The sequence below is a fragment of the Bos grunniens genome, chromosome 8, assembly GCF_055505025.1.
Source record: "Bos grunniens cultivar Pamir isolate PY7600 chromosome 8, Bosgru_T2T1.0, whole genome shotgun sequence".
Taxonomy (NCBI): domain Eukaryota; kingdom Metazoa; phylum Chordata; class Mammalia; order Artiodactyla; family Bovidae; genus Bos; species Bos grunniens.
The window spans coordinates 100556425-100583948 of NC_141172.1; the positions used below are offsets into that span (position 1 = coordinate 100556425).

General features: G+C 39.6%; 1 protein-coding gene across 4 annotated transcripts in view; it reads right to left on the reverse strand.

The window, feature by feature from the left end:
* Positions 1–14956: 14956 nt before the first annotated feature.
* The window catches only part of PTGR1 (prostaglandin reductase 1), a 29979-nt gene continuing 17411 nt past the window's right edge, over positions 14957–27524 (reverse strand). For 2 of the 4 annotated variants that reach the window (XM_086315957.1, XM_086315958.1), the window contains 4 exons: positions 25281–25436; positions 21461–21569; positions 19003–19121; positions 14957–15301 (listed from right to left, as the gene is read on the reverse strand). In XM_086315957.1, the coding sequence (XP_086172083.1) occupies positions 15191–15301; positions 19003–19121; positions 21461–21569; positions 25281–25436 (495 nt within the window). In that variant the 3' untranslated portion in view covers positions 14957–15190. The remainder of the gene's footprint in view (positions 15302–19002; positions 19122–21460; positions 21570–25280; positions 25437–27524) is intronic. The other 2 variants (XM_086315959.1, XM_086315960.1) reach the window with 1 other exon arrangement.

Genomic DNA, 27524 nt, shown 5'->3' on the forward strand with positions numbered 1-27524 from the left:
TTTTTAAAAGTTTGTCTATAGTAAGAACAGTTTCCTGTAATCAGAGTGTAAACATTCTGTGTGGCAAAGGTCACAAGCTGAGATTGGGCCTTTTGACGTGTCTTAGTTGGTCTGCGTGGTGTGTGTGTGCGTGCGTGTGTAAGTAGTTGTCACCATTTAAAAATTAGGAAATTTCATACCAAAAAGAAATTTGTCTTGAAAAGTTACAGGGCTGACAACAATGGGCCCATATTTCTGTGGGGCAGTCAATTGGTTTTGGGTATCAGCGGCCACCTTTAGAGGGGGAATCTGTTCTCCTTGCAAAGTTCTGTCATTCATGTAACATGACTTGCCCACTGTAAGAAGCTGATATTATGATCCCCTACCACCTGGAGAGTACCTATCCTAAAACCTAAAGAGATTTTGTAGTAAGATTCAGGAAAAGAATGTAGAAATGATACAGAATAAATTTTCAATCACGTTTTCCTTTATGAAATTAGACCTGAAAGGAGTAGATGTTAGTGGGTTCTTCCTTAAAAATGTCAGTGGTGGAATCTGAATAATAATCTTTAACTGTGAAAAAGGAACTGAAAATCCTGGGTCAGTTAGATTTGGGTCTCAAGTTGTAGGATTCTGAAGGAGCCCCAATGACCACGTGGTGCAGAGTTCCTAAAGTTGAAATTTGAGGCAGCTCTTGAGAACGAAACGGGTAAACTTTCAGCTTATGGAAGTGAAGACATGCTTAATGGTCATCTGAGATTCAGCAATATTTGCTGGGATTTAATGGGTTTAGTTTGCAGTGCTACCTCTGGATAATGGTTTTGGTTTCTTCGTTGTCTCCTTCCCAGGGTAGCTCAACTACTGATGAGTGATAAATTGGTCTGTATAGTTATTTCTAAATGGATCAGCCAGAGACATTCTAGACATGGAAGGAATATGGCTTATCAGAGTTATTCACCCCAGTTGAAATTTTTCTGTGAAAAGATGAAAATCCTGATTTGTTTTCTGGAAAGATGCAATCTGTAGAGAGAATTAAATATGTAAAAATCTTGAGAAGAGCCTTGTTCCAGGATGTTTACTTGTTACTTTCCCCAGCATCCGTAAGAGGATGCTTTATAGCTGTACCAGTTGGGAGTCTGGAACATAAACCTGTATTTTGGGTTTTTTTATAGTTTTATTGAGATATAAATTGCATATTGTAGAAGTCATTCAAGTGTATAATTCAGTGAGTTTTAACAAATTCAGTGAACTGTACAGTTGGCAGCACAGTCTGTCTTTAGAACATTTTAGCACCTTCATAAGATCCCTCACACCCATTTGCAGTAATCCCATTCCCACCCTGATCCCAGGTAACCACTAATCAGTCTACTCTCTGTCTCTGTAGAGTTGCCTTTTCTGAACATTTTATATACACGTAATCATATGTGGTCTTTTTTAGTTGTTCATTAACTTGTGTCTAATGTTATTTTCTATTTTCATCCATGTTATTTTCTAAATTCATGTGTGTTGTAGCATTTTAATCCTTTTTATTGTCAAATAATAGCTGGTTGGATGGATGTGCCATATTTTGTACATTCACCAGTTGAAGGACATGTGGATTGTTTCCCATCTGGGGCTGTGAAAAATAATGCTGCTTTGAACATTAGCATGCAGGTCTTTGTGTGGACATAATGTTTTCACTTTTCTTAGATGCCTGAGTTGCTGGATTATATGGTAAATTTTTGTTTTAACCATTTTAAGAAGTTGCCAAGTTGTTTTCCAAAGTGACTGCATTATTTTATATTCTGGACTTCAGTGTGTGAGGGTTCCTGATGAGGTTATATCCTCACCAACCCTTGTTAATTGTTCATCTTTTTAAAAATTTTTATTACAGCTAATACAGTGATTGAAGTGGTATCTCTTTGGGGCTAATGGTACTGAGGATCTTTTCATATGTTCTTTAGCTGTTCATGTACCTTCTTTGGTGAAATATGTTGCCCACTTAAAAAATTAAGTTATTATTAACTTACAGATCTTTTTATTCTACAATAAGTCCTTTATGTAGTATGAGTTTTCTAAATACCATGTACTAGCCACAGAAGGCAACCTCAAATCCTCCTGTACAGCTTTTATCAAAAGCTTGGTTTCAGTAATTGTTTATATAAGGTTGCCTAAGGATATTCAATCTGGCCTATTATCTAAATACTTAAATTCATTTTGGAGTTATATCAAACAGTCAAAAGGTTTTAAACGTCTTTTGATTCCTTATAGAATTTTTTTTATTAACCTGTGTCATGCTCTTTATCTGTTACCCATTTTATTTTAAAATGAAGAACTTATATTTAAAAATGTTTCCTCTTTATGAGTTTCTAGTGAAGAAATTTCTTTGTAGTCTCAGGACAAGACAAGGCTTCTCTTGTCAATGAATTCACTTTTATTTACTTTATTTTAGAATTTTTTTGTAATGTGGTAAATATATATAACATAAAATTGACCGTTTTAACTCTTCTGAGATGTATAATTTAGTGGCATTAAGTATGTTCATGTTCTTTCCCACCATACATCTCTAGAACTTTTCCATCGTCCCTAACTGAAATTCACTTGTTAAACAGTAACTCCTCATTCTCCCCTCCCCCAAGCCCTTGGTAACTACCATTCTACTTTCTGTCTATGAATTTGACTATTCTAAACACTTCGTATAAAAGCAATCATTCAATACTGTCCTTTTGTGTCTGACTTGTTTCACTTAGCATCTTTCTAAGGTTCATGTTATAGCATGTGTCAGAATTTCATTTTCTTTTCATTATTATAATGCTAAATAGTATTCTTTTGTAAATATACCACATTATTTGCTTATGCATTCATCTTTCAGTGGTCATTTAGGTTGTTGCCATCTTTTGGCTGTTAATTAATAACACTGCTATGAACAGTGGTTTGCAAATATTGTTTGAGTCCCTGCATTTAATTCTTTGAGATATATACCTAGAAGTGGAATCACTGGATGGTTCATCCATGTCTTAGTGTATGACAGGATTTCCTTCTTTTTTTAAGGATGAGTAATTTTCCATTGTATGTGTATGCCACATTCTGTTTATCCATTCATCCATCAGTACACATTTAAGTTGCTTCTACCTCTTTGACTATTGTGAATAATGCTGCAATGAACCTGGGTGTGCAGGTATATCTATTTCCAGCCTTCTCTTTATATACTCAGAAGCAAGATTGCTAAATCATGATAGTTCTGTTTTTAATTATTTAAGGAACTTTCCTTCTGTTTTCTATTGCAGTTGCACCCATTTCAGACTCTTACCAACAGTGCTTAAAGGGTTCCTCTTTCTCCACATCCTTGCAACACTTATCATTTTCTGTATTTTTGATAGTGGCCATCCTAATGGTTGTGAGATGGTATCTTGGAGTTTAGATTTGCATTTCTCTGATGATTGGTGATGTTGAACATCTTTTTATATGCCTGTTAGACATTTGTATGTCTTCTTTAGAGAAATGTCTGTTCCAAAGTCATTTGCCCATTTTTTAAATGAAAAATTTCATTTCCTGTTCCACTCTTTTTCATTGTTTTTATTGTTTTCTTTGCTATGCTGAAGTTTTTTAGGTTTGATATAGTCCATTTGCCTGTTTTTGCTTTAATTTTGCTTGTGCTTTTGGTGTCATATCCGAGAAATCATTGCTAGACCCAGTGTCATGAAATTTTCCCCCTGTATTTTCTTTTAGGACTTTTATAGCTTCAGATCTTATGTTTAGATCTTTAATCCCTTTTGAGTTAATGCTTGTGTGTGGTGTAAGCTAAGGGTCCATCTTCATCCTTTTGTCTTGAGGTATTCGGTTTTCCAAGCACCATTTGTTTCCACGTTGTGTAGTCTTTGTACTCCTGTTGAAAATCATTTGGTCATAAGTACTAGTGCATTTCTGGGCTCTGTATTCCATTGGTCTATACGTCTTTATGCCAGTACCATACTGTTTTAGTTACTGGAGCTTTGTCATACACTTGGCAATCAGGACATGTGAAAAAAACGCTAGCATTTTTCTTCTTTCTTAAAATTATTTTGGCTATTTGGGGGTTAAGATTTCATATGAATTTGTGGGTGGTTTCCCTTGTTTCTGTAAAAAAATCACTTGGAATAGTATAAATATTTTAATACATTAAGTCTTCAGGCCCATAAATATGAGATGTATTTCCATTTATTTGTGTCAACTGATTTTTCAGCAGTGTTTTGTAGTTTCCAGTATTCAAGTCTTTTACTTACTTGGTTAAGTTCATTCCGTAGTATTTTTTTATTTTTAATGATAGTGTAAATGGAATTGCTTTCTTAATTTCCTTTCTGGATTTTTCAGTTACTGTATAGAAATGCAGCTTATTTTTTAATTTTGGTTTTATATTCTATCACTTTTGCTGTATTTGCTTATTAGTTCTAACAATTTTGTGTGTGTGTGTTGGTGTGTCTATGTGATGTTTAGAGTTTTCCACATATGGGATCATGTCGTCTGTGAAAAGAGATATTATTTCTTTCTTCCTAAGTTGGATGGTTTTTATTTCTTTATTTTGCTTGATTGCTGTGGCTAGGACCCAAGTACTGTGTTGAGTAGAAGTGGCTAAAGGAGGTATCCTTGTCTTATTACTAATGTTAGAGGAACAGGTTTCTATTTTTTACCATTGAGTATGATGCTAGTTGTGTTCTTTTCCTTAATGAAATTTATTATGTTGAGATAATCTCCTTGTATTCCCTAGTTGAGTAAATTTTCTCTCATTTTTTGATAGATTTGCTAGATACAAAATCCTCAACGAACTGTGGGTTTTTTTTTTTTTTCTTTATGCACTTTAACTAAATCAACCCACCCACTTCTGGTCTCCAAGGTCTCTGAGAAGAAATCAGATAGTTTCATTGAGGTTCCTTTTTATAAAATAAGTTTTTCTTCTTGCTTCTTTCAGGATTCTTTGTCTTTGGGTTTTGACAATTTGATTATAATTTGTCTAGATTTTTGTATTTTTGTGTTTACAAGCATACCTTGGAGATAATTGTGGGTTCACTTCCAGACTGCTATAATAAAGCAAATATTGCCTAAATTGGTTCACAGGAATTTTTAGTTTGCCAGTGCATATAAAAGTTACGTTTACACTCTACTGTAGCCTATTATTAACAATTATGTGATACCATTATGTCTAAAAAAACAATTGTGCATGCTCAGTTTAAAAAACACTTTGTTGCTAAAAAATATACATCTGAGCCTTTAGCAAATCATAATCTTTTTGCTGGTGGAGGGTCTTGCTTTGTTTTTAGGTGCTGACTGATCAGGGTAGTGGTTGTTGGGTTGGGATGGCTGTGGCAATTTCTTAAAATAAGACAGCACTGAAGTTTGCTGCATCACTTGACTTTCCTTTTCATGAACAGTTTCTTGGTAGCACTCAGTCTCAGTGCTGTTTGATAACATTTTACACCACACTAGAGCTTTCAATGGCACCCCACTCCAGTACTCTTGCCTGGAAAGTCCCATGGATGGAGGAGCCTGGTGGGCTACAGTCCATGGGGTCGCTAAGAGTCAGACGCAACTGAGCGACTTCCCTTTCACTTTTCACTTTCATGCACTGGAGAAGGAAATGGCAACCCACTCCAGTGTTCTTGCCTGGAGAATCCCAGGGACGGGGGAGCCTGGTGGGCTGCCGTCTATGGGGTCACAGAGAGTCAGACACGACTGAAATGACTTAGCAGCAGCAGAGCTTTCAAAATTGGAGTCAATTCTTTCAAACCTTGCTGCTGCTTTATCAAGTAACTTTATATATAGATGATATTCTAAGTTCTTTGTTGTCCTTTCAACTGTCTTCACCAGGAGTAGATTCCATCTCAAGAAACCATTTTCTTTACTCATCCAGAAGAAGCAACTCTTCATCCATTAAAGTTTTAAAATTGCAGCAATACAGCCACATTTTGAGGGTCCATCTCTACTTCTAGTTCTCTTCTGTTTCCACCACATCTGCAGTTCCTCCACTGAAGTCTTGAGCCCCTCATAGTCACCCATGAGGGTTGAAATCAACTTCTTCCACCTGTTGTTCGTGTTGGTATTTTGGCCTCGTCCCATGCATCACATGAGGGTTCCCTGCTGGCTCAGATGGTAAAGAATCTGCCTCCAGTGCAGGAGACCTGGGTTTGATCCCTGGATCAGAAAGATCTCCAGAAGAAGGGAACGGCAACGCACTCCAGTATTCTTACCTGGAAAATTCCATGGACGGAGGATCCTGGAAGGTGGGCTACAGTCCATGGGAATCACAAAGAGTCGAACACAACTGAATGACTAACAATTTCATTTTCATGCATAACAAATATTCTTAGTGGCATCTAGAATAGTGAATCCTTTCCAGAAGGTACCTGGATCCATCAGAAAGACCCATCTCCCATCAAGTCATTTTCTGTTAATTCCTCTGGTGTGGTGTCTATTAGCTCTTAAATTTCCCCAAGATTTTATCTTGAAACCTATCACCCCTCACCTTTTTGCCATACCCCCAGTTCTCTTTCATCATTTCCTTGGTTGGCTGTGTCGTAAATTCTATGAGATCATGTACATCTGGACAGCAGTTTGCTCCAGCAGGAATTTATTGTTTTCGGCTTGATGGCTTTCATAGCTTTATCTTTAACAATGATGCTTTATCTTTAACAATGATGGCATCTTCAGTGGTGTAATCCTTCCAGACTGTCATGATGTCCTCTCTGTCTAGGTTCTCTTCCATATTGCCAACAATCCTTTCCATAGAGTACCATGTGGAATGAGCCTTAAAGGTCCATATGACACCCTGCTTGAAGGGCTGAATTAGAGATGTTGTTTTGAGGGCAGGTAGACCACTTTGACACCTTCGTTGTTGAACTCATGGGGATCTGGGTGGCCAGAGACATTGTCCAGTATTAAAAAGAATTTTAAATTGCAATCCTTTATTGACAGAGTTCTTCCTGACTTCAGGAATAAAGCACCAATGTAACCAGTCCAGAAAAAGCATTCTTGTCATGGCTGGTGTCTTTTTCCTTCAAGACTTAGTGTTAGCAGCTTCATAGTTAAGGGCAGACTGATCATAAGCTTGACTGCATTTACATAGATAGGAGAGTTAGCTTTCTTAAATCCTGGGGCTTGCTTTTTTTCCTTACCAAAGTGTCCTTTGTGGCTTTTTTGTTTTTTTCCAGAATAGGGCACTTACTCCTACATTAAAAAGCCTGTTTAGGCAGACACACTTTCTTGGTGATTTTTCTTAGTGGCATCTGGAAAGATCTGCTGCCTCTTGGTTGGCAGAAGCTGTTTCTCCTGTTATCTTGACGTTTTTTTTAGGCCAAACCACTTTCTAAAATTCTCAAACCATGCTTTGCTGGCTTTAAACTGTCAACCTTTAGATCCTTTACCTTGCTTTGCTCTAAGTTGTCACATAATGACTTTGCCTTTTCTTGAATCATATTAGAGTCTATAGCTATGTCTTACTTAGAGCAAGCTTGCACCCACATAAAAGCAGCATTTAAAGAATAAAATGGTACCTAGTTTTAATTAATTTTTTAAACTTTATTTAGGTTGTGCTTGGTCTTAGTTGTAGCACATGGGCTCTTTGTTATGATATGTGGAATCTTAGTTCCCTGACCAAGGATCAAATCCAGGCCCCCTGTACTGGGAGCATGAAGTCTTCACCACTGGAGCACCAGGGAAGTCCCTTTTTCAAAATTAGTTTTTGTTGGAGTGTAGTTGCTTTACACTGTTGTGTTAGTTTCTAAAAGGTACGTATTTTGCAAAAAGAACAAGGTTGAACTAGTATGGCTGTGGCTGGTAAAACAGATCCAAGAACACTCATTATAGGCTATGTTATAGCCTAACCCAATAGATAACATCCATAGGCTTCTAGGTACAATTGGCAGTGGTATTTGGAATTCAAAAGAAATTGGTTACAGGTAAGACCAAAGGATCTTGGGCATCAGTCTATTTGTTTTTCCTATACATACACATCTATGATAAAGTTTAGGTACAACAAAATAATAAAAGTGGTTATTACACTGTAATAAAAATTTTGTGAATGTGGCTTCTCTCACAAAATGTCTTGTAATACTGTACTCATTCTTTTTATCATGATGATGATGTTCTGATCATGTGGCTCACAGGCTTGGGTTTTGTGGTGATGAGATTAGTTTCCGGGTTGTCTCTGGCCAATCATTCTGACTCAAGGTTCTTCCTGGGGGTGTGCGCATCACTCAGCCAAAATGAATTCCAGCACGAAGGATTCTGGGAGGTTGGGAGGACATTTGGACTGGTGTCTCCTGTCTCCTTTTGACTTTTACTGAATTTTTCTGCTTGGTGGTAGCTTGTTAGTATCTTGGTCTTTACCAGGACCTCCTGTTGTAAAACAACTCATCCAAATGGTTACTATGGTACCTGGCCAGGGTGGGTAGTTTTGATTAGTGGTTCCTCTAACAAAAATGATAAAATGCCTCCTATGTAATGTAGTATAATGAAGGACATAGGCAACATGACAAAGCATTTAGGCTGCTATTAACCTTTGGATGCTGTCAGAAGGGTCATCTGCCTTGGATATTCTTGGATCATTGAACTATGACAATGTTGTCATAGTTCAGGAGTGGATGTCAGGAGTAGAAGGTATTGATGGTTGGGTCCCCGGCAGGACACAGCAGGATGATATGAGATTTCATCACACTATTGAGAATGGCATGCAATTTTAAAACTTATGAATTGCTTATTTCTGGAATTATACATTTAATTTTTGGGCTGTAGTTGACAGCTATTAAACTGCACAAAGCAAAACCATGGATAAGTGGCGCGAGTACTAAAGTGTAGGTAGCTCTGGAAATCAAGTTCTCCCCTTCCTCAGAATTTTTTAAATTGTTTTAGGGTATTTCCGTGCTAGGGATCAGTCTGTGGTGAAAGCCTCAACTTTTCTCAGGTCTTTTCTGAGCCCATCTTTTCCTGGGCAGAGGCAATGGCTTTCTAAATTCTCACATACAGGCTTTTTTTTTTTCCTTTTTGATGTTACTCAGTCGCTAAGTCATGTCCGATTCTTTGCGACCCCATGAACTGCAGCACACCAGGCTCCTCTCTCCTCCCTGAGTTTGCCCAGATTCATGCCCATTGTGTCAGTGATGCCATCCAACTGTCATCCTCTGCTGCCCCATTCTCTTTTTGCCCAGCATCAGGGTCTCTTCCAGTGGGTCAGCTCTTCACATTAGGTGGCCATAGTATTGGAGCTTCAGCATCAGTCCAAAAACCAGGTGTTCTGTTGTCCATTTAAATCCCCTGGGAATCATCTTAAGCCAGTGGCAGTGGGGTGGGGGTGGAAGAATGGCCATTCACCTATGTATCTTTTCTTTCTTTATGATCAGAAGCGATCATCCACAGTCAGGACCTCAGACTCGTATTTGGAGAAAAAGGTCTTTATTGCCCATCTTGGTTCCAGCAAGTCCAGTGTTTGGGCTGGCTGATTGTGGGGTGGTAGCTGCTACTGAAAGGCTGGAATCCTCCGCTCTTAGTTTCGGTTTACCAGTTAAGGTTTCCTCTGGACATTGAAATCCTTAAAACAGAGTCCTGCATTCCAAACTAGCTCACTTTATGTACTTCTGTCAGTACAGTTGTTGTCTAGATAGAGATGGATTCCTGGCGCTTCTTACTGCTCCATCTTCCCTGACATCACTCCCTCCATGTCTTCAATTTTTATCCTGCTCTCTGAAAGTTGTTTGTCAACTTTTATCTTCCAACTCTACTACTAAATGTTTTGAGTGTTTTGTTTCTGTTGTTATTTTTATGTTTCCAAGTACATTTTTGACTCTGCTTTTTTATTTTTTAATCATACTCTATTTCATAGGTGAAATACTCGTTTCTCTGAGGATGCTAATATGGTATCTTTTAGTGTTACTCGGCTCCATGTATTATCTTTCCTCTGAGTTATTTTTATCTGTTTTTCTCTTTCACCTTGGAGGCTTTCCTCAAATCTCTAGTTATCTTTTGACTGTTCACATTTAAGAACAGGGCCCTAAAAAGCCACAGGGAAGGTGTTTCAGTTACTGCAGCACACTGTCCACTAATAGAATGTGAGCCACATAATAATATCAGATTTTTTTCAGGCAAGGCTTTCTTGGGGCCCCTGTTGTTGCAGGGAGGTTCGAGAACAAACAACAGGTTCCCTTGCTTGCTTGCGCCCCTGGAGAGGTGAGCTTCTTCCTTATATGGAGTGAGGGTAGGGGTGTCCAGGGGTCAGGCCAGAGGGGTGGGTTATGTGGTTTCCCAACCCCTTAGGCAGTGTTATGTGCAGAGGGCATGCACAGCATGCTGCTTTTGCTCTGGGCTCTTCAGAAGTGGCAGATGGCTCTTTTGATCTCTTTGTATCTTTTGTCCAAAATTTGCCCTAACTGCACATTTCAGATTTTGTAGTAGCCACTTTAAAAAGGTAAGAGAAGATAGGTGAATAATATATTTTGTTTCACCCAGTATGTCCATAATCTTAAAATTAACATATAATCAGTATAAAAAATTATTAGTGAGCTATTCTATATTATTTTTTGTGCTGTGTCCAAAACCCATTTGTTACAGTTGCAGCATATCTTAATTCATACTCTATCCATATTGATAAAACTTAGAGTTGAAAAGTAGATGCACATAGTTCTTCCAAATGTTCTGTGTTATTAGTCTAGATATAGCTAAAGTTTTTAAGTGTTAGAAAATTATTTTCCTTCGATATTTGCATCCACATTGACAAGATTTGTCATATTTTATTAGAAGAATTGATGTGGTTTTGAATAAAAGGGTATCAGTTTCAAAGCAGTATCTGTTTAAATCAACTCTTCTGTCAATTCTGTTATTAACGTCACATTCAATTAAGTATTACATAACTGGAAACAAAATTAAATTTATCAGTATCAACCATTTTTCACATTTTTCTTAAATGTTTTGCAGCCAAATTATACAATGCTGTTGATTACTTTGAAACTCTGCAGGTTGACTCATATTAGAAAAGTGTGTAAAGTCATTATTTTTTGTTTATATTATGAAGTGTTTCAATTTTAACTAATTTTTCTCATCCAAGCCGGAGAAGGCAGTGGCATCCCACTCCAGTACTCTTGCCTGGAAAATCCCATGGATGGAGGAGCCTGGTAGGCTGCAGTCCATGGGGTCGCTGGGAGTCGGATACGACTGAGCAACTTCACTTTCACTTTTCACTGTCATGCATTGGAGAAGGAAATGGCAACCCACTCCAGTGTTCTTGCCTGGAGAATCCCAGGGATGGGGGAGCCTGGTGGCTGCCGTCTATGGGGTCACACAGAGTAGGACACAACTGAAGTGACAGCAGCAGCAGCAGCATATTCAATGTGATCCTGCCACTTTTTGTCTTTGATTATTGAATATTTTGCAAGCATTCCTTTTCATTCAAGAAAGATCTTTAATTGAAATTCCCAGAAGAGGAAATTTTTGTAAAATTCTTTTATAACTCAACCAAGGAACATTGGTAAAGAACACAAGATCATTAAAACATTATTTTCAACATTTTCATAAACTAGCAGTGATTACATCATTTCACATATGTACTGAAGAATTTTAACATCTATTCATGACTCCTGAAGTCTGCTTTGGAAAACTGAACAGATATTTGCAGTAGCTATCATATAGTGAAACAAAGCAGTGAGCGGAAATACCATTCTCTTGTTTTAGAGTTCCAATATCTTTGGACCTAACATAATTTCAGTCTTATCTTTATGAAAGAAACTAATTTTTCTGTCTCTTGCTGAAATTCTTCTTTGTCAGGTTTAAAATGTCAAAAAACATGTCATGAGTTTGAGTTTTTAGGCAATGAATTGACATTTTTTTGTAAATTTGGATGTTGAGACAGAATGTACTCAACGTTTTCATTTGACAGTGTCTTACATTACACACCTAAAGCTAAGTACTTGAATTTTTCTAATTTTGAGCCAAATGATCTTTGATATTATGAGAAGCTTCTTGTATTCTAGGAGCAAACTTAATTAAAGGGTTAGTTAAAAATTTCAATTTGTACGTGTCCTTTTAAGTCTTCCTCATAATTTTCTAGTTAGATTACCATAACTAAAATGGTAATTCCTTCTATCTTCTCTCCATCTGAGATTTGTGTGTGTGTACACGCATGTGCACAAGTATTCAAATCATCTTATAGTTGGCCAAGTATAAACTCAAAATCCTGTTAAAAATTGTTTTATTGTTTTGATGGAAATGTAATTCTTGTTTCATAAGACTTCATGGATTCTTCTTTTACTATTAGGAAAATACTTATTACTAGAGCGTTGCTAAAAAATGGCATAACTATTAGCTGCTGTCTTATGTAGTGTCTACTGTATTGAACACTTGTGTACAACAGCCTTCTCATTTTGCCGTGCCTGCAGTGAGTTGCAGTTGCTACTTATCATGGAATGTGTGCTGTAGCTTCTTGCACTCTGGTTTTCTTTGCTGTACTAGTTGTGGTACTAGCTTCTGTATTGCACTGAATTCTGCCTCAGTAATATGCCTTCATTAAAATTAAATATTTTTCCATGTTTTTTAATCTAGGAAGTAATTTTATTATATTGCAACGAAAATAGTAAGTATCTCAACATATGACTATGGTTTACATATAGATGTCGCTGTAACTTGTGCTGTGTGTATAGGTGTGCTCTCACTTGTACTATCTACATAAAATATCCAAGTAAACACTTCTGTGATGTTACTTCAGTGCATAGAAAAAAATCGTCTGAACTGAGTCAAGTCTGTTGATAACTAGATTGGTGGAGTGTTTATCTGTGATAACTAGAAATTATGCACGTTCCTGTACAAACATTACAGTACAACAGCAACATCCTATGCTGTGCAACAGTCAAAGTGAATTGTAGTTCTACCAAAACAATAAAGTTGTGTTTAATGGAAAAATACTCACTCTGCCTCAGTTTTTTAAACCTTGAAATATGGCACTGTGCATGTTTCCAGTACACAGTGGCTTTCAGCGGCTACCATACTGAATAGTACAGAGTTGGAGAACGCAGTGCTCGCCACACAGCCCAACGAATCAGAGTGCTGTAACTCAGTAAAAGTTTATTTTCCAGTCAGGCCTCAACAGTTTCTTTCCAACATTTGCTCGTTATGCCATCTGGAACATACAGCCTCCAAGGTCTCAGAGGTAAGGAAAGCAAGACCTGGAACATTATACAAAGTTTTCAAACACTGGCCTGAAAAGAGCTTAGAACCATGGGTCCCAGTTTGGTGCCAAGGTGTCCCCAGAGCACTGTAAGGAATGCATAAGAGCTGCCTGAAAGTAAAAGTGTTAGTCACTCAGTTGTGTCCAATTCTTTGCGACCCCATGTACTGTCATCCACCAAGCTCCTCTGTGGGATTTCCCGTACAAGAATACTGGAATAGGTTGCCATTCCCTTCTCCAGGGGATCTTCCCAACCCAGGGATTGAACCTAGGTCTCCTGTACTGCAGGCAGATTCTTAACCATCTGAGCCACCAGGGAAGCCCAGGATATTTTAAATTTTAGGGAAATGTGTGTGTATACACATACACACATATACTCGACATCAGGTTTCTGATCTAGTATCATCAGTCTGTCCTAACAATGAAAACATTGAGCATAAAAAAACAACCCTTTGAGATGCAGCAGAGACCTGAGGTCATGGGGTAAACTGCTGCCCCAAGTTGGGAGAGTCAGATACCGAGTCACAAACTACTGGGATCGAAGCCCTAAAGTAAAACCCTCCACGTGACACAGGGTGGGCTCAGGGACCTTCACCTGGAGGGGGCACATTTGCTGGAGGCTCTGTATAGACAAGTTTGAGAGGTAAAAACATGAGGGGGCACCCAGTCTTAGGGGTGACACCTCTCGTATATATGTTTAATTTCTCCCATGTGGAAAGAGGACACAAAAAGGCAGAACTTTTTAAATTGTATTTGTAAATATTGAATAAATAATTTCGGTAGATTCAGAATTCAAAAAGTTCCAAAGGGCATATATTATAGTTTTTCTCTTATCCCCATCCTTTAGGCACACCTCACTTGTCTTCCCTGGGGATGAACCATATAATCGTATTTATTACCTCTCACCGGAGGTTTTATACATGCACACACACACACACACTTTTTTCTCTCGTTTTTTCGTTGTACTACAATTTAATCCCTCCTCTATTTGGTGGCAGAATCAGTTAACAGAATTGACATTTTCCTGATGACTAAACCGTCGAGTCCAAGAACTAGGTAACCTTGCCATGTTCAGTCTTTTGTGTTCCTCAGTGATGTTTTAAAACTTTACTCAGAATAATCTCACATTTTCGTAGGCTTATAAAGATTCCTATGTGTTACTGTTTTTGTAGCTGCTGTGAGTGATAAATTCCTTTCTTGGTCTGTCGTGTTAGACCCACCTATGGAGGACCAGTGGAGGCTGCCCTGAGACCCTTGTACATCAGCAATGATTATTTCTCCTTGTGTAACCATCAGCCATAGCAGTGGTAATCTTGACTTCAAATTCATTACATTTCTGCAGGGAGGTACTTATTGAGTACCTAATATATGCCTAATATATGCCACACATTATGCAGGTGGTCTAAATAAATATATGATATGTATGTGAAGCAGACATTTTTGTCTGCACTTCACAGATGAAAAATCAGAAGTTTATGGTTACAAAGGCAGGAAACTTTTGGACTCCAGAGCCATTATTTTCTATAATACTCCAGAAGGAACTACAGCAGGCAGTTAAGTTCAACTGGCCATTGTTCAGTATGAAAATTTCATTCTCTTGCTAATCATATACCACTTCAATGTATTTTCGCTTCTCTGGTGGCTCAGAGGTTAAAGCATCTGCCTCCAATGCGGGTGACCCGAGTTTGATCCCTGGGTCTGGAAGATCCCCTGAAGAAGGAAATGGCAACCCACTCCAGTATTCTTGCCTGGAGAATCCCATGGACAGAGGAGTCTGGTAGGCTACAGTCCACAGGGTCGCAAAGAGTCGGACACGACTGAGCGACTTCAATGTATTTTATTCGGTAGATCAATCACATTACAATTACTGTTTTTTAGATTATGAAAACAGCACAGATTTTACTAAATGATTAAAAAGAAGCTAATCATCCAAATGATTTCTAGATTCCACTAGTCACTTTTGTTCATGCGTTATGAAGTTAGTATATATTTTACTAAATGATTAAAAGAAACTAATCATCTAGGTGATTTCTGGATTCCATGTGTCATTTTTGTTCATGCTTTCACTATTGCCTTTCCCAGATTCTCTCCTTTTAGCAATCCTATAAATGCAGCTGGCATGTTTTCAAATCCTTCAGTGACATGTTCATGGTACTGGATTTTACCCTGTATCAAAACAATAACAAATATAATAGATTAGTTTCATATTCTAAATGATACACTCTTCTCCTAATAGCACCAAATTAATTAGTACATCATAGGAAACTTGAACTAGGAAGAGGAGAGCCTGTCCTCTTTGAATTTATAGTCATTTGGGGGGCATGATCCATATACATAGTGTATATAACAGATTATGCATAATAGCTTATAAAAGGCATTAGGTCACAGTAAATAACAAAAAAGTCAGAAGGGAGCAGTTAACCAATTTCTACGTAAATTGAACAGAAAACTCTAATGATGATCTCAGAAGAGGTGGAAGCAGGAAGGAGTAGGGCACACCCTTCCAGGGTATCATCTATGTTCATCACTCCAGTACCCAGTGCTGTTACCTCTATTTGACCCCTGAAGACACAGAACCTGTTCAGGAAATGTAAATACCATGACAGTCTAATAAGCTGTCTTTCCTTCAAGCCAAGATTTGTTCAGTATGTGTTCAACATTCATTTAGCAGTGTAGGAGTGAAGAGTTCATTTAGTGAAGAAGGATTTTTATTTCTCCTATAAGTCACAGTCTCCTAAATGGACCTAACTCACATTTTCACATTTAAAATGTCTTATATGGAGACCTCGACTTTTGAGAGTCCCTTGGACTGCAAGGAGATCCAACCAGTCCATTCTGAAGGAGATCAGCCCTAGGATTTCTTTGGAAGGAATGATGCTAAAGCTGAAACTCCAGTATTTTGGCCACCTCATGCGAAGAGTTGACTCATTGGAAAAGAGTCTGATTCTGGGAGGGATTGGGGGCAGGAGGAGAAGGGGACAACAGAGGATGAGATGGCTGGATGGCATCACTGACTCAATGGACGTGAGTCTGAGTGAACTCTGGGAGTTGGTGATGGACAGGGAGGCCTGGCGTGCTGTGTATCATGGGGTCGCAAAGAGACACGACTGAGCGACTGAACTGAACTGAACTGAAGTTACCTGATTACATTTTCCCCTAATGTATCCCAGTGATGGTTTAGCATCCTTTATGGATTTATGGAAGAACTTACTTATTTGCTCGAGGTCCCTCAACTACTATGTAAGCAAGCTGGGATTTGAATCCCTAACTAGAAAGCCCTAGCTCATTCCTGTACTTGAGGACCAAAGAACCTGGAAAGGGTCAAAAGCTATAATCAAAACTTTAGAGGTTACAAGTAGAGGATGAGGGACTTCCTTAGTGGTCCAGTGGTTAAGACTCCACACTTCCAGTGTAGGGGGCATGGGTATAATCTCTGGTCAAGGAACTAAGATCCCACGTGCCATGAGGTACAGCCATAAGACAAAAAAGTAGAGGATGAATGCTAATATAAAATGTTAATGATATGGGAAATTAGGATATAGAATACAGGGTATATGGAAAGTCTCTGTACTCTCTTTGGAATTTTTCTTTATTCTAACGTAAAGAATGGTTTACTATTCTGTATTATTACTGTAACACAAAAGGGGGGAGGGAGAAGAAAAAACAAGTAGATGAGAGAGAAAGACAATTCGCTTGTTAGTTAGAACAAAATTAGTGAACTAGTAGGTTCACTCCGTTAGAAGAAAGCATTAGGGACACCGGCACAGTGGTGTCTGTTGTCAGCTGTGATCATATTTGATTTCACCAACAGAGACAAAGAGGCTACACACTGGGAACTCTAAAAGCATCCTGCTCTTCCCAGATCCCTGGAAAGAGCCCAGCCCAGCACTCCAAGAGTGTTAGACTGGGAGAGATGCCAAACTCCAGGGGCTGCCAGACGAGCAGTCTATTTCTTTAATTTGGAGACAATCATAAGCCAGAAGTTAGAAAGTGTGGGACCACTTTTCTCCTTGGAAATGAAAATAATGCACCTTGGGATTCAGATTTCTGTTGACTAAAGCTCCACGTGGTGTTAGGTGGGTAAATGATCACAGCATAGGACAACGGGGCTGGCCTCCTCCTCAGGACCTATGAGGTGTGCCTATGAGAAGACTGCATTCTTGGACCTGGAAGAGCTGTGGCCCAAACACATGCCCCTGTAATGCTCATTCACTCAGCAGTATTCATCTAGTGCCTATATTGATTCAGAATATTCTAGGTGCCGGGGATACATCAGAAAACAGAATGTGTGAACACTGATGCCCTCGTGGAGGTTACATTCTTGTGAAAGGGAGATGGGCGATAAGTATAATATATGAGTTATAGTATATATTATGTCAAAGATGATAATTGCTATGGATCAAAGTAAGATAAGGAAGATCAATGAGTGAAGGTGGATTGCAATTTGAAAATAGGGTCATTTTCAAGGCTGTCTCATTCAGAAGGCAGTTTTCAGCAAAAACTTGAAGGTGTGTGTGAGACAGAATTGAGTAAGCAATTACAGAGAGGTGGAGGAGTGTGGGGATGAACAAAAAGAAATGAAATTAGAGAGGTAATGGAGACCAGACAGTATCCAGCCTTGCAGGGTTTATTCTAAGAGAAATGAAGAGTTTTGTAGGGTTTTGAACATAAGAATGATTTGGTATGAAGCTCACTCTGGCTGCTCTGTTGGGAATTGCCTGCAGGGTAAAAAAGTGGAAAAGCTGAGTAGAGGCCACTGCAATATCTGGGCTAGACAAGATGGTGGCCTAGAAGGATGGTGGGAATTGAGGAGGGGCAACTGGGCAGATTCTGAATGTATTTCCAAAGTTGGGACACCAGAATTTCCTGACAGATTAGATATGTGTATGAGAGAAAGAAAGGAGTCAAAGATGATTTCAAGGTTTTTGAATTGAGCAACTGAAAGGATTGTCATAACTGAGACAGTGAAGTCTGTACACAGAAAGCAAGTTTGGCAGGAAAAATCAAGACATAATTGGTTTTTAATACATTAAGACAGAGATGAAAAAGTGTGCTACACATCCAAGTGCAGCTATTGAACGGTCCAGAAATCAGAGAAGAGATCTCAACTGGAGACAGATAGTTGGGAGCGAGCAGCATATTGGTGATATTTAAAGCCAAGAGCCTGGATGAGATAACTAAGGGCTGAAAAGAGTATGGACAGAGGTGAAAAGAGGCCCAGGAACCATGTATTGGAAAGCTCTGTTATTAATTTGGAGAGAAGAAAAGAAGCTAGTAGAGGAGTCTGAGAAGGACCGATACAGTGAGGAAAACCAAGAGCCAAGGGAAGCAAGGAGAGAGAGTGATGCCCTCTGTCACCACTCCCTACAGCCAAGTGATGCTAAGAGCTGACCACAGGAGTTTACATGTGAGGGGCATTGGCAACCTTGACAAAAGCAGTGTTGGTGGAAGGGCAACAGTGCAAAACCCGACAGGCATGTTTAAGAAAGAATGAGGAGGGACATCCCTGGAGGACCAGTGGTTGAGACGTTGCCTGCCAGTGCAAATGATGCTGGTTTGATCCCTGGTTGGGGAGTTAAGATTCCACATGCCTCGCAGCCAAAAAAAAAAAAAAAAAAAAAAACCAGTATATTAAAAAATAAAAAACAATATTGTAGCAAATTCAATAAAGACTTTAACAGCCCACATCAAAAAAAAAATTTTTTTTTAAATGGAGAGGAACTGCAGACAGTGAGTGCAGACAAGACTTCAAGGTGTTTTGTTATAAAAGAGGGAGAGTGCAATGAACCCATATTCACAGCAGAAGTGAAATCTGCAACCCCCACAGGAAGGGCATCTGGTGTCACAGTGGCTCCGGGGCCCCTCACCTCTGAGACCCACTTCAGCAAGTCTCTCAGAGCCTTCTGGCGGACTTCTCCTTGCCAGCGGTAGACGACGAAGCCTTGCAAGTGGAGTTCCTTAAGGATGATGATTTCCGGGGATGGGCCTGTGAAGAGGAGGGCACGTTTGAGCAGCAGGATGCAGGGAGGTGGCCGTGATGAAAACGTGCATGGTACAAGGCATGTCAGCATTCCCCTAGTGCTCTCCCTCCTGTGTCCTCCACTCTTCCCGACCCACAGGGCTGCCCCAAAATCAATATGCACTCTGTGCAGGCAGAGTAACTGCCCCAAGACGTCCATGTCCTAGATCCCAGAGCCTTAACTATGTGACCTTACGTGGCAAAAGGGACTCTGCAGATAGGACCAAGTTAAGAAGCTTTAGATGGCAAAATTATTCTGCATTACATAGGTGGGCTCACATGAGAGTCCTTGTAAGGAAGAAAGGGATACAGGAAAATTAGAATTGAGAAAAAAATATGTGATGATGGAAGCAGAGATCATAGAGATGGAGGGAGATTTGAAGAATCAGTGCTGCTGGCTTTGAAGACGGAAGAAGGGACCATGAGCTAAGAGATGCACGTGGCCTCGAGAACTTAAAAAGGCAAGGAATCTGAGCCTTCGGAAGGAAAGTAGCCCTGCTAACCCATTTCGAGTTCTAGAACTGTAAGAATAAATTTGTGTTGTTTCAAGTCATTAAGTTTGTGGTAATAGACAGGACTGAGCACAACTCACAGCTGGAAGACTCACCCCAGCTATATTTCTCTTGGGTTAAGGAGTGGAATCCTCATCTCCTCATCTTGGAAGAGGATGAAATACTATTCCTGGGATTGTCTACGCTACTGGGGATGTCGTTTCTTTATTTGAGCGGAAAACAAATATGGCATGAAAGCCGGGGGAAACAATTACTTGTCTCTGAGCTCCCCTAATAGTGAAACATGTTAGAGTTCCTAGAGATCACCAGCAGGCAGAATGTCACCTGCTTAAGATGGAATGGACAATACCAGCTGACATCTCATAACCTGTCTGAGCAGATGAATTTCAAAAGGCTAGATCAAGTTACTGTATCCAAAATATTTGGCTGTGGTCAGGAAAATGCACCCTGGAGCTCTGCTCAATTGGCAGGAGAAGGATTCCCCAGGATTCTAGCTTAGCATCAATTAGAAAAATATGGAGGAAAAAAAGTCCCTAATAAGATTCCCCAGTGCCTTGGAGTGTCCCCTTTGACCTTTCACAACCCAACAGGGAATCTACAAGTGATCCTTCCTCAGACCCTTCGACTCCCACCCACCTCTCTCAGTGCAGCCAAGGTGCTAACTAGCACAGCTATAAGGTTTCTTCCTCACGAGTGAAGCCCATCATAGAACAAATAACGCATTTATTTATGGTTGTTAGGATCCTGATGGTGATCTGGATGATTCCTTTTTGTTTTTTTCCCTCCTCTTTTTTTTTTTTTTTTTTGACCACAGGTAAATCTGTAATCTCTTCAACAGCACAGAATCCTTGTAGCAGAAAGGGGTTCTGTATGAAGTGTTCAGAAGATCAGCCTTTGTTTTGAGTCTATCACTAATGCTTCCCTTGTGGCTCAGCTGGTAAAGAATCCACCTGCACTTCGGGAGACCTGGATTCGATCCCTGGGTTGGGAAGATCCCCTGGAGAAGGGAACAGGTACCCACTCCAGTATTCTGGCCTGGAGAATTCCATGGACTCTGTAGTCCATGGGGTCACAAAGAGTCAGATGCAACTAAGTGACTTTCACTTTCTGTCACTAATAGGAAAGAGTCTCTGGTCCTTTGGCCCATTCATCTCCCCACCTTCAATAAGAGACCTGGGCCTGGAGGTGGGAGGGGGAGGTCTCAGCATAAGAGTGGAGAAGCAGGAGCGGAGGGCATGGCAGGGCAGAGGAGAAGCAAAACAAGGACATTCTAGGAATGTAGAGAAAGGACACTCCTTTCCCTTTTAGTGGAAATTGTCAGTGTGGTGAGGCCTGGCTGTTCTGCTGCTCCAGGAAGTTCTGCCCACTACAGTCTGAAGGAAATGGCAGCCCGTTTTCCCTGTACCCACATCAAGTCTACCCATCCCCAAACCTCCAGCACATCCCCAGTATCCTGAAGACCTCTAATATTTTACCAGTCAGACCAATGTGTTCTATTTCTAAATGAAATCATGACTTTTTACAGCTTTTTAGAATACAGTAGGTAAAAAAACCTAAAACTTAATAACTGTTTCATCCATATTTTCAGATCCTGTTTTTTCTCTATGTCAAAATCCAATATAAGCTGACTTAGCTCAAATATACACAATTACATATTTTTGGTTAATAGCATTTAATCAAGAATATTAGGAAATCTTTTAAAATATTCCAGTAGTCACTGGCCTGTACCATATCTGTGAATCATCTCTTCCTCCCATCTTTCTACACCTCTGATCGTGTGCATGAACTCATTACCTGGGGGAAGTGGGCTGGTTCTGTTGTATACAGAGATGGCCCCACATATAGCAATTCTTCCAAATTTCTTCATCTGGGTGATAGCAACATTGGAAAACTCTCCACCCACCTAGCAGACAGGGAAACAAAAACCAAAACCTTTAAATAAACTCTACCAAATTCAGGGGAATCATTAACTCACAATCATCATTTCACGATACTTGTTTTAGCAGCAATAACACTGATTAAGTTAGTACAGCAGGGCTAAAAACTGAATTTAGAAAAATACATTTTTAGAAACTGGGCATTTTTATTTGACTGTAGGAACATAACTTATATAACTTATACATTTTGCTTTATTATATTTTGGGGTTTTCTGATCAGTTCAATAATCTCATTTCCCTTATCCAGAAGTACGGGAAAATAACTCAGAAGCCATATAAAGAACAAAGTTGGAGGACTCATAATTTCCGATCTCAAAACGTACTGCTGCTGCTGCTGCCACTGCTAAGTCACTTCAGTCGTGTCTGACTCTGTGCAACCCCATAGACAGCAGCCCACCAGGCTCCCCCGTCCCTGGGATTCTCCAGGCAAGAACACTGGAGTGGGTTGCCACTTCCTTCTCCAATGCATGAAAGTGAAAAATCAAAGAAGTCGCTCAGTCGTGTCCGACTCTTAGTGACCCCATGGACTGCAGCCCACCAGGCTCCTCCGTCCATGGGATTTTCCAGGCAAGAGTACTGGAGTGGGGCACCATTGCCTTCTCCAAAAACATACTACAAAGCTATATTAATCGTACTACAAAGCTATATTAATCAAGACAGAGTGAGAACAGAAACAGATCAACAGTACTAAACTGAGAGTGCAAAAGTGAGGCCTCACATTTGTTGTCAATTGATTTCTGAGAAAAGTGCCAAAACAATTCAACACGAGAAAAAACATCTTTTTAACAAATGGTGCAGAACAACTGTAGGCATCTACAAAGAAAAGAATGAAATCGGACTTCTTCCTTACAGGATACACAAAAAGTAACTTAAAATGTGTTATAGACCTAAATGTAACAGCTAAAACGATTAAGCTCTTAGGGAAAAAAACATAGGAGTAAACCCTTTGTGACCTTGGATAAGGCGAAGGCTTCCTAAACATGACACCAAAAGCCCAAGCAACAGAATTTGGACTTCATCAAAAGTTAATACTTTTGTGCTTTCAGGATACCATCAAGAAAGTAAAAGAAAAAAAAAAAAAGGTAAAAGCAACTTACAGAATAAGAGAAAATATTTGCAAACCATATACAGGAGGTATTTTAATTAAAAATATACTAATATATTCCATATTTGAGAATTAGATTACTTGCTAAAATTTATTTATAACTCCAGAATCAATACTCAGAGCTTTCTCTGGTCATTCACAGACATAGTTCCCAGCTAAGGTCAAAAAAGGCCAAGGGTCTGCTTTCTTTTTTCAACTCATGCAGAGATTATCAGAAGATGAAGACAGTAGGGGGCAGTGCCAAGTGGTTCAAGAAGCTCCAGTTCAGGGGCTGGTTGGATGGGGTAGGCATCTCAGCTGTGGGAGGATTAGTTGTGGCAGAGACTCAGACAAGTTACTTAACACTTTTTAACCTCAATTAAAAAAAATAATAATAAAATAGAAGCTATGAGAAGGACTTAAGATCATAATCCATGTAAGATACGTGCATGCATGAGTATGCTTCCAGTTGGATCAACGGTTCAGTGTCTGTAGCAACTTTGTAGAATATAACAACCAGGAATACTGAGCACTGACTATATCTGATAAGGGACTTGTATTCAGAATATATAAAAATCTTTGACAACTCAACAGATAACCCAACTGAAAGTTGGTGAAGGATTTAAGCAAACATTTCTCCAAAGAAGACAAACAAATGGCCACTAAGCACATGAAGACAAATTCAATATGATTACTGACTGCTGCTAAGTTGCTTCAGTTGTGTCCGACTCTGTGTGACCCCATAGACGGCAGCCCACCAGGCCCCGCCGTCCCTGGGATTCTCCAGGCAAGAACACTGGAGTGGGTTGCCATTTCCTTCTCCAATGCATGAAAGTGAAAAGTCAAAGTGAAAAATGAAAGTGAAGTCGCTCAGTCGTGTCCAACTCTTAGCGACCCCATGGACTACAGCCTACCAGGCTCCTGCGTCCATGGGATTTTCCAGGCAAGAGTACTGGAGTGGGTTGCCATTGCCTTCTCCGTTAGTGACTGAAGAAATGCAAATTAAAACCTCAATGAATTATGACTCCAAATTCACTAGAATAGCCACAATCAAGATGACAGATAATAAACACGGTAAAGATTTGGGAAAATTGAAACCCTCATGATTGCTGGTGAGAATGTAAAATAGTGCAGCCATTTCGCAAAATAGTATGTCAGTTCCTCAGTCACTGCAGATTGTGACTACAGCCATGAAATTAAAAGATGCTCCTTGGAAGAAAAGTTATGATAACCTAGACAGCATATTAAAAAGCAGAGACATTACTTTGCCAACAAAGGTCCATCTAGTCAAAGCTATGGTTTTTCCAGTAGTCATGTGTGGATGTGAGAGTTGGACTATAAAGAAAGCTGAGTGCCGAAGAATTGATGCTTTTGAACTGTGGTGCTGGAGAAGACTCTTGAGAGTCCCTTGGACTGCAAGGAGATCCAACCAGTCCATCCTAAAGGAGATCAGTCCTGACTATTCATTGGAAGGACTGATGTTGAAGCTGAAACTCCAATACTTTGGCCACCTGATGCAAAGAACTGACTCGTTGGAAAAGACCCTGATGCTGGGAAAGATTGAAGGCGGGAGAAGGGGACAACAGAGGATGAGATGGTTGGATGGCATCACCTACTCAAAGGACATGAGTTTGAGTAAACTCCAGGAGTTGGTGATGGACAGGGAGGCCTGGCGTGCTGGAGTCCATCAGGTAGCAAAGGGGGTTGGACACGACTGAGCGACTGAACTGAACTGATGGCAGTTCCTCAAAATGTTAAACATGGTGCTACCATATGACCTGACAGTTCTACTTGTAGTCAAGAGAAATGAACATTTATATCCACACAAAAACTGCATATGAATGATCAAAATAGCCTTATACTTAATAGCCAAATGTGAATGACTCATTTGCCGATCAACTGATGGATGACTGATAAAACGTGGTGTGTCCATACAATGGAATATTTTTGGCCATAAAAAGCAAGGAAGCAATACTGAAAATCAACTACATTTCAATGAAAAATGTATAAAAAGGAATGAAATACTGATAAACATGCTACAACATGGGTGGGTTTTGAAAACATGTTACGTGTAAGAAGCCAGTCACCAAAGAGCACTTTAGGGGGAATAACTAATACTGAGCACAGCATTTCTTTTTGGCTTGATGAAAATGTTCTAAAATTGTGCAAAGAGGTGTACAATTCTGTGAACACACTAGAAATGATCAAATCTTATACTTTAAATGGGTAAATTATATCTCAATAAAGCTTTTTAAAATTTTTTTTGTTGTTAAATGCCTTCAAAAAATTTTTTAAATTATTTATATATTTGGCTGCACTAGGTCTTAGTTACGGCATATGGGATCTTTAGTGGTGGCGTGTGAACTCTTATTTGTGGGGTCCAGTTCCCTGGCCAGGGATCGAACCCAGGCCCCTGGCACTGGGCGCAGGGAGTCTTTGTCATTGAGCCACCAGGGAAGTCCCAATAAAGCTGTTTTTTTTTTTTAAAGGGCATATGGGCTTTCCTCATGTTTTTAGATGGAAACTCTAGAAGTAGATTTCCTGGTACAGTACTTTGTTCCTAAGTCAGATAGTAAGTCTAATTTGTACTTACATTATCAAAATAACAATCATAACCCTCGGGAGCAGCTACTTTCAGAGCTTCTTCCAAAGACTTCACTGTTTTGTAGTTAAGGGCAACATCAAATCCATGCTTTTTAAGCCAAGCAACTTTTTCATCAGACCCTGCTGTTCCAACAACTTTGCAGCCCTAAATGGGGAGAAAAATGGTAACCATTTATAAACCACAACCAGGGCAAACTATATCCTCCGAGACTGGAATGGCCAGGTTCCCCCAGAACACCCTCCTAGGTGCTGAGTCACATATATAATGGGTCAATAGACCCTAGAGGTTAGATTAGTCCCTAAACCAGCTTATGATACAACCCAAATGTAACTTCAGCTTGCCTCTGCCCACCCAACAGATCCCTCCTACGTTTAGGTGGTTGGCAGCTCTTTTCAACCTGCTGGCTTGACAGCCCACTCATTTGACTCTCCTGTTTCTTCGTGTTGGGGCTTCTCCCTTGCAGTGACTTCCATGCTATCTCTTGGGGCAGTGGCACTTTAGACTGTAATTTTGGCCCAGCCCTGTAACTCTCATATCATAGAGAGACCTCCAGGTAACTGCCCCATATTCTGTGATTTGGCCCAAAGCATTGGACTAGATACTGCCTAATGATAGAGGAAGCAGAGTGCATTCAGCTTGAGAATAGAGATTATATTGGCACATAGAGAGTAGCTCTTTAGAAAGTTCTATTCTGAATGCATTGTGAAGACCAGAATATCAGCCTCTGTTCACCTTCACCTGGATTGGGTGCATACATGTATATATCTGCACAAACAGCTGCCATATAGTTTTTCCACTCATTCCTGATTCAAGAAGAAATGATTTTGCACAGTCTATGCTTGGTCCTTGTTCCTTCTAAGCATACACTCTCATGGGATGATCTCATTTACTCTCACCACCTCACTGCCACCTTCCTGCAGATGATTCCCTTGTCTCTTAACTCCAGCCAGGCCTCCACCCTGAGTTCCAAATCAGTATTTCTAAAGACCTCTACTAATCTACACATGGATAGCCTGTGGAGCCTTCAGACACATATCAGTGTGTCTAAAGTGGAATGTATTTTTTTCCTTGCTTTTTACCTGGTGTTCCTCCTCTGTTCTCTATTGTAGTGAGTGATACTCAGTTACCCAGTTAACCAGACCTGAAACACCTGGGTTGTAGGAGATGCTTGCTTTCCGCCCTCTTCTATCCACATCCAATCACCAGGTTTTATTCTTTTTCACCAAATATCCTTAAAAGCTACTTCTGACTTTCTGTCTTCACTGTCAGTCTATCATAATTTTCATCTGGATTATTGTAAGAGCCTCCTAATTTGACTTCTTGTTCCTAGCATCATGTCCCTATGAACTGTTCTCCAAAGGCCAAGGTGATTTCTCTAAAATGAAGGATTAAGCATGTCACTCATCTAAGGATTAAGCACTGACTTCTTAACATGGCAGTCGCTAGTGAAGTTTCTAAAAGAACAGGTTTAAGGATAAGTCCTATCAAACTTTTGAAATAAAAATGCCTTTAAAAAAATTATTTTTTTAGCCATACCATGTGGCATGAGGGCTCATACTTCCCTGACCAGGGACTGAAGCTGTGTCCTCAGCAGAGAAAGCACAGAGTCCTAACCATAATGCCATCAGGGAACTCCCCCCTCAAAATCCCCTAACATTTTAATAAAACATTTAAAATTTGAAATTTGGAAATATTACTAATTCATTTTATAAGGCTAGTATAACCCAAAGCTAAACACTGATAGGTTCCAAACTTTAAACCAAACTCACCTATGAATATAGATGCAAAAATTCTATGTATAATGTTATTGGATCAATTCCAAAAGTATAAATTTAATATACACCATAGGTAAATAAAGATTATTCCAGAATGCTATTATGGCTTAAGATTAGGAAACTAACATAATTCTTTAACTGCAAAGTATGATAAAATTCAACATTTATTCTTATTTACTTATTTAAATAAATTCTTCCTGCAACCACTATGATAGCCTCATCTATTTGTATTCCAAGTGCCCATCAGCACTGGATACCAGCCCCAACACTTGGCTGTTGGTTATAGCCCTGTACTCATCTGTATTCTCCCTGACTTTTTCACTGGAAACTAGGCCCTGGAACTAGGTCCTACATCCACCCTCTGGCAAAGGATCAGCCAAACCAGATCACCTTGGAACATTTCTATAAAGTGGTACATCCTGATCACATCTGAGCTGCCTGATGTCTTGTACTCCCA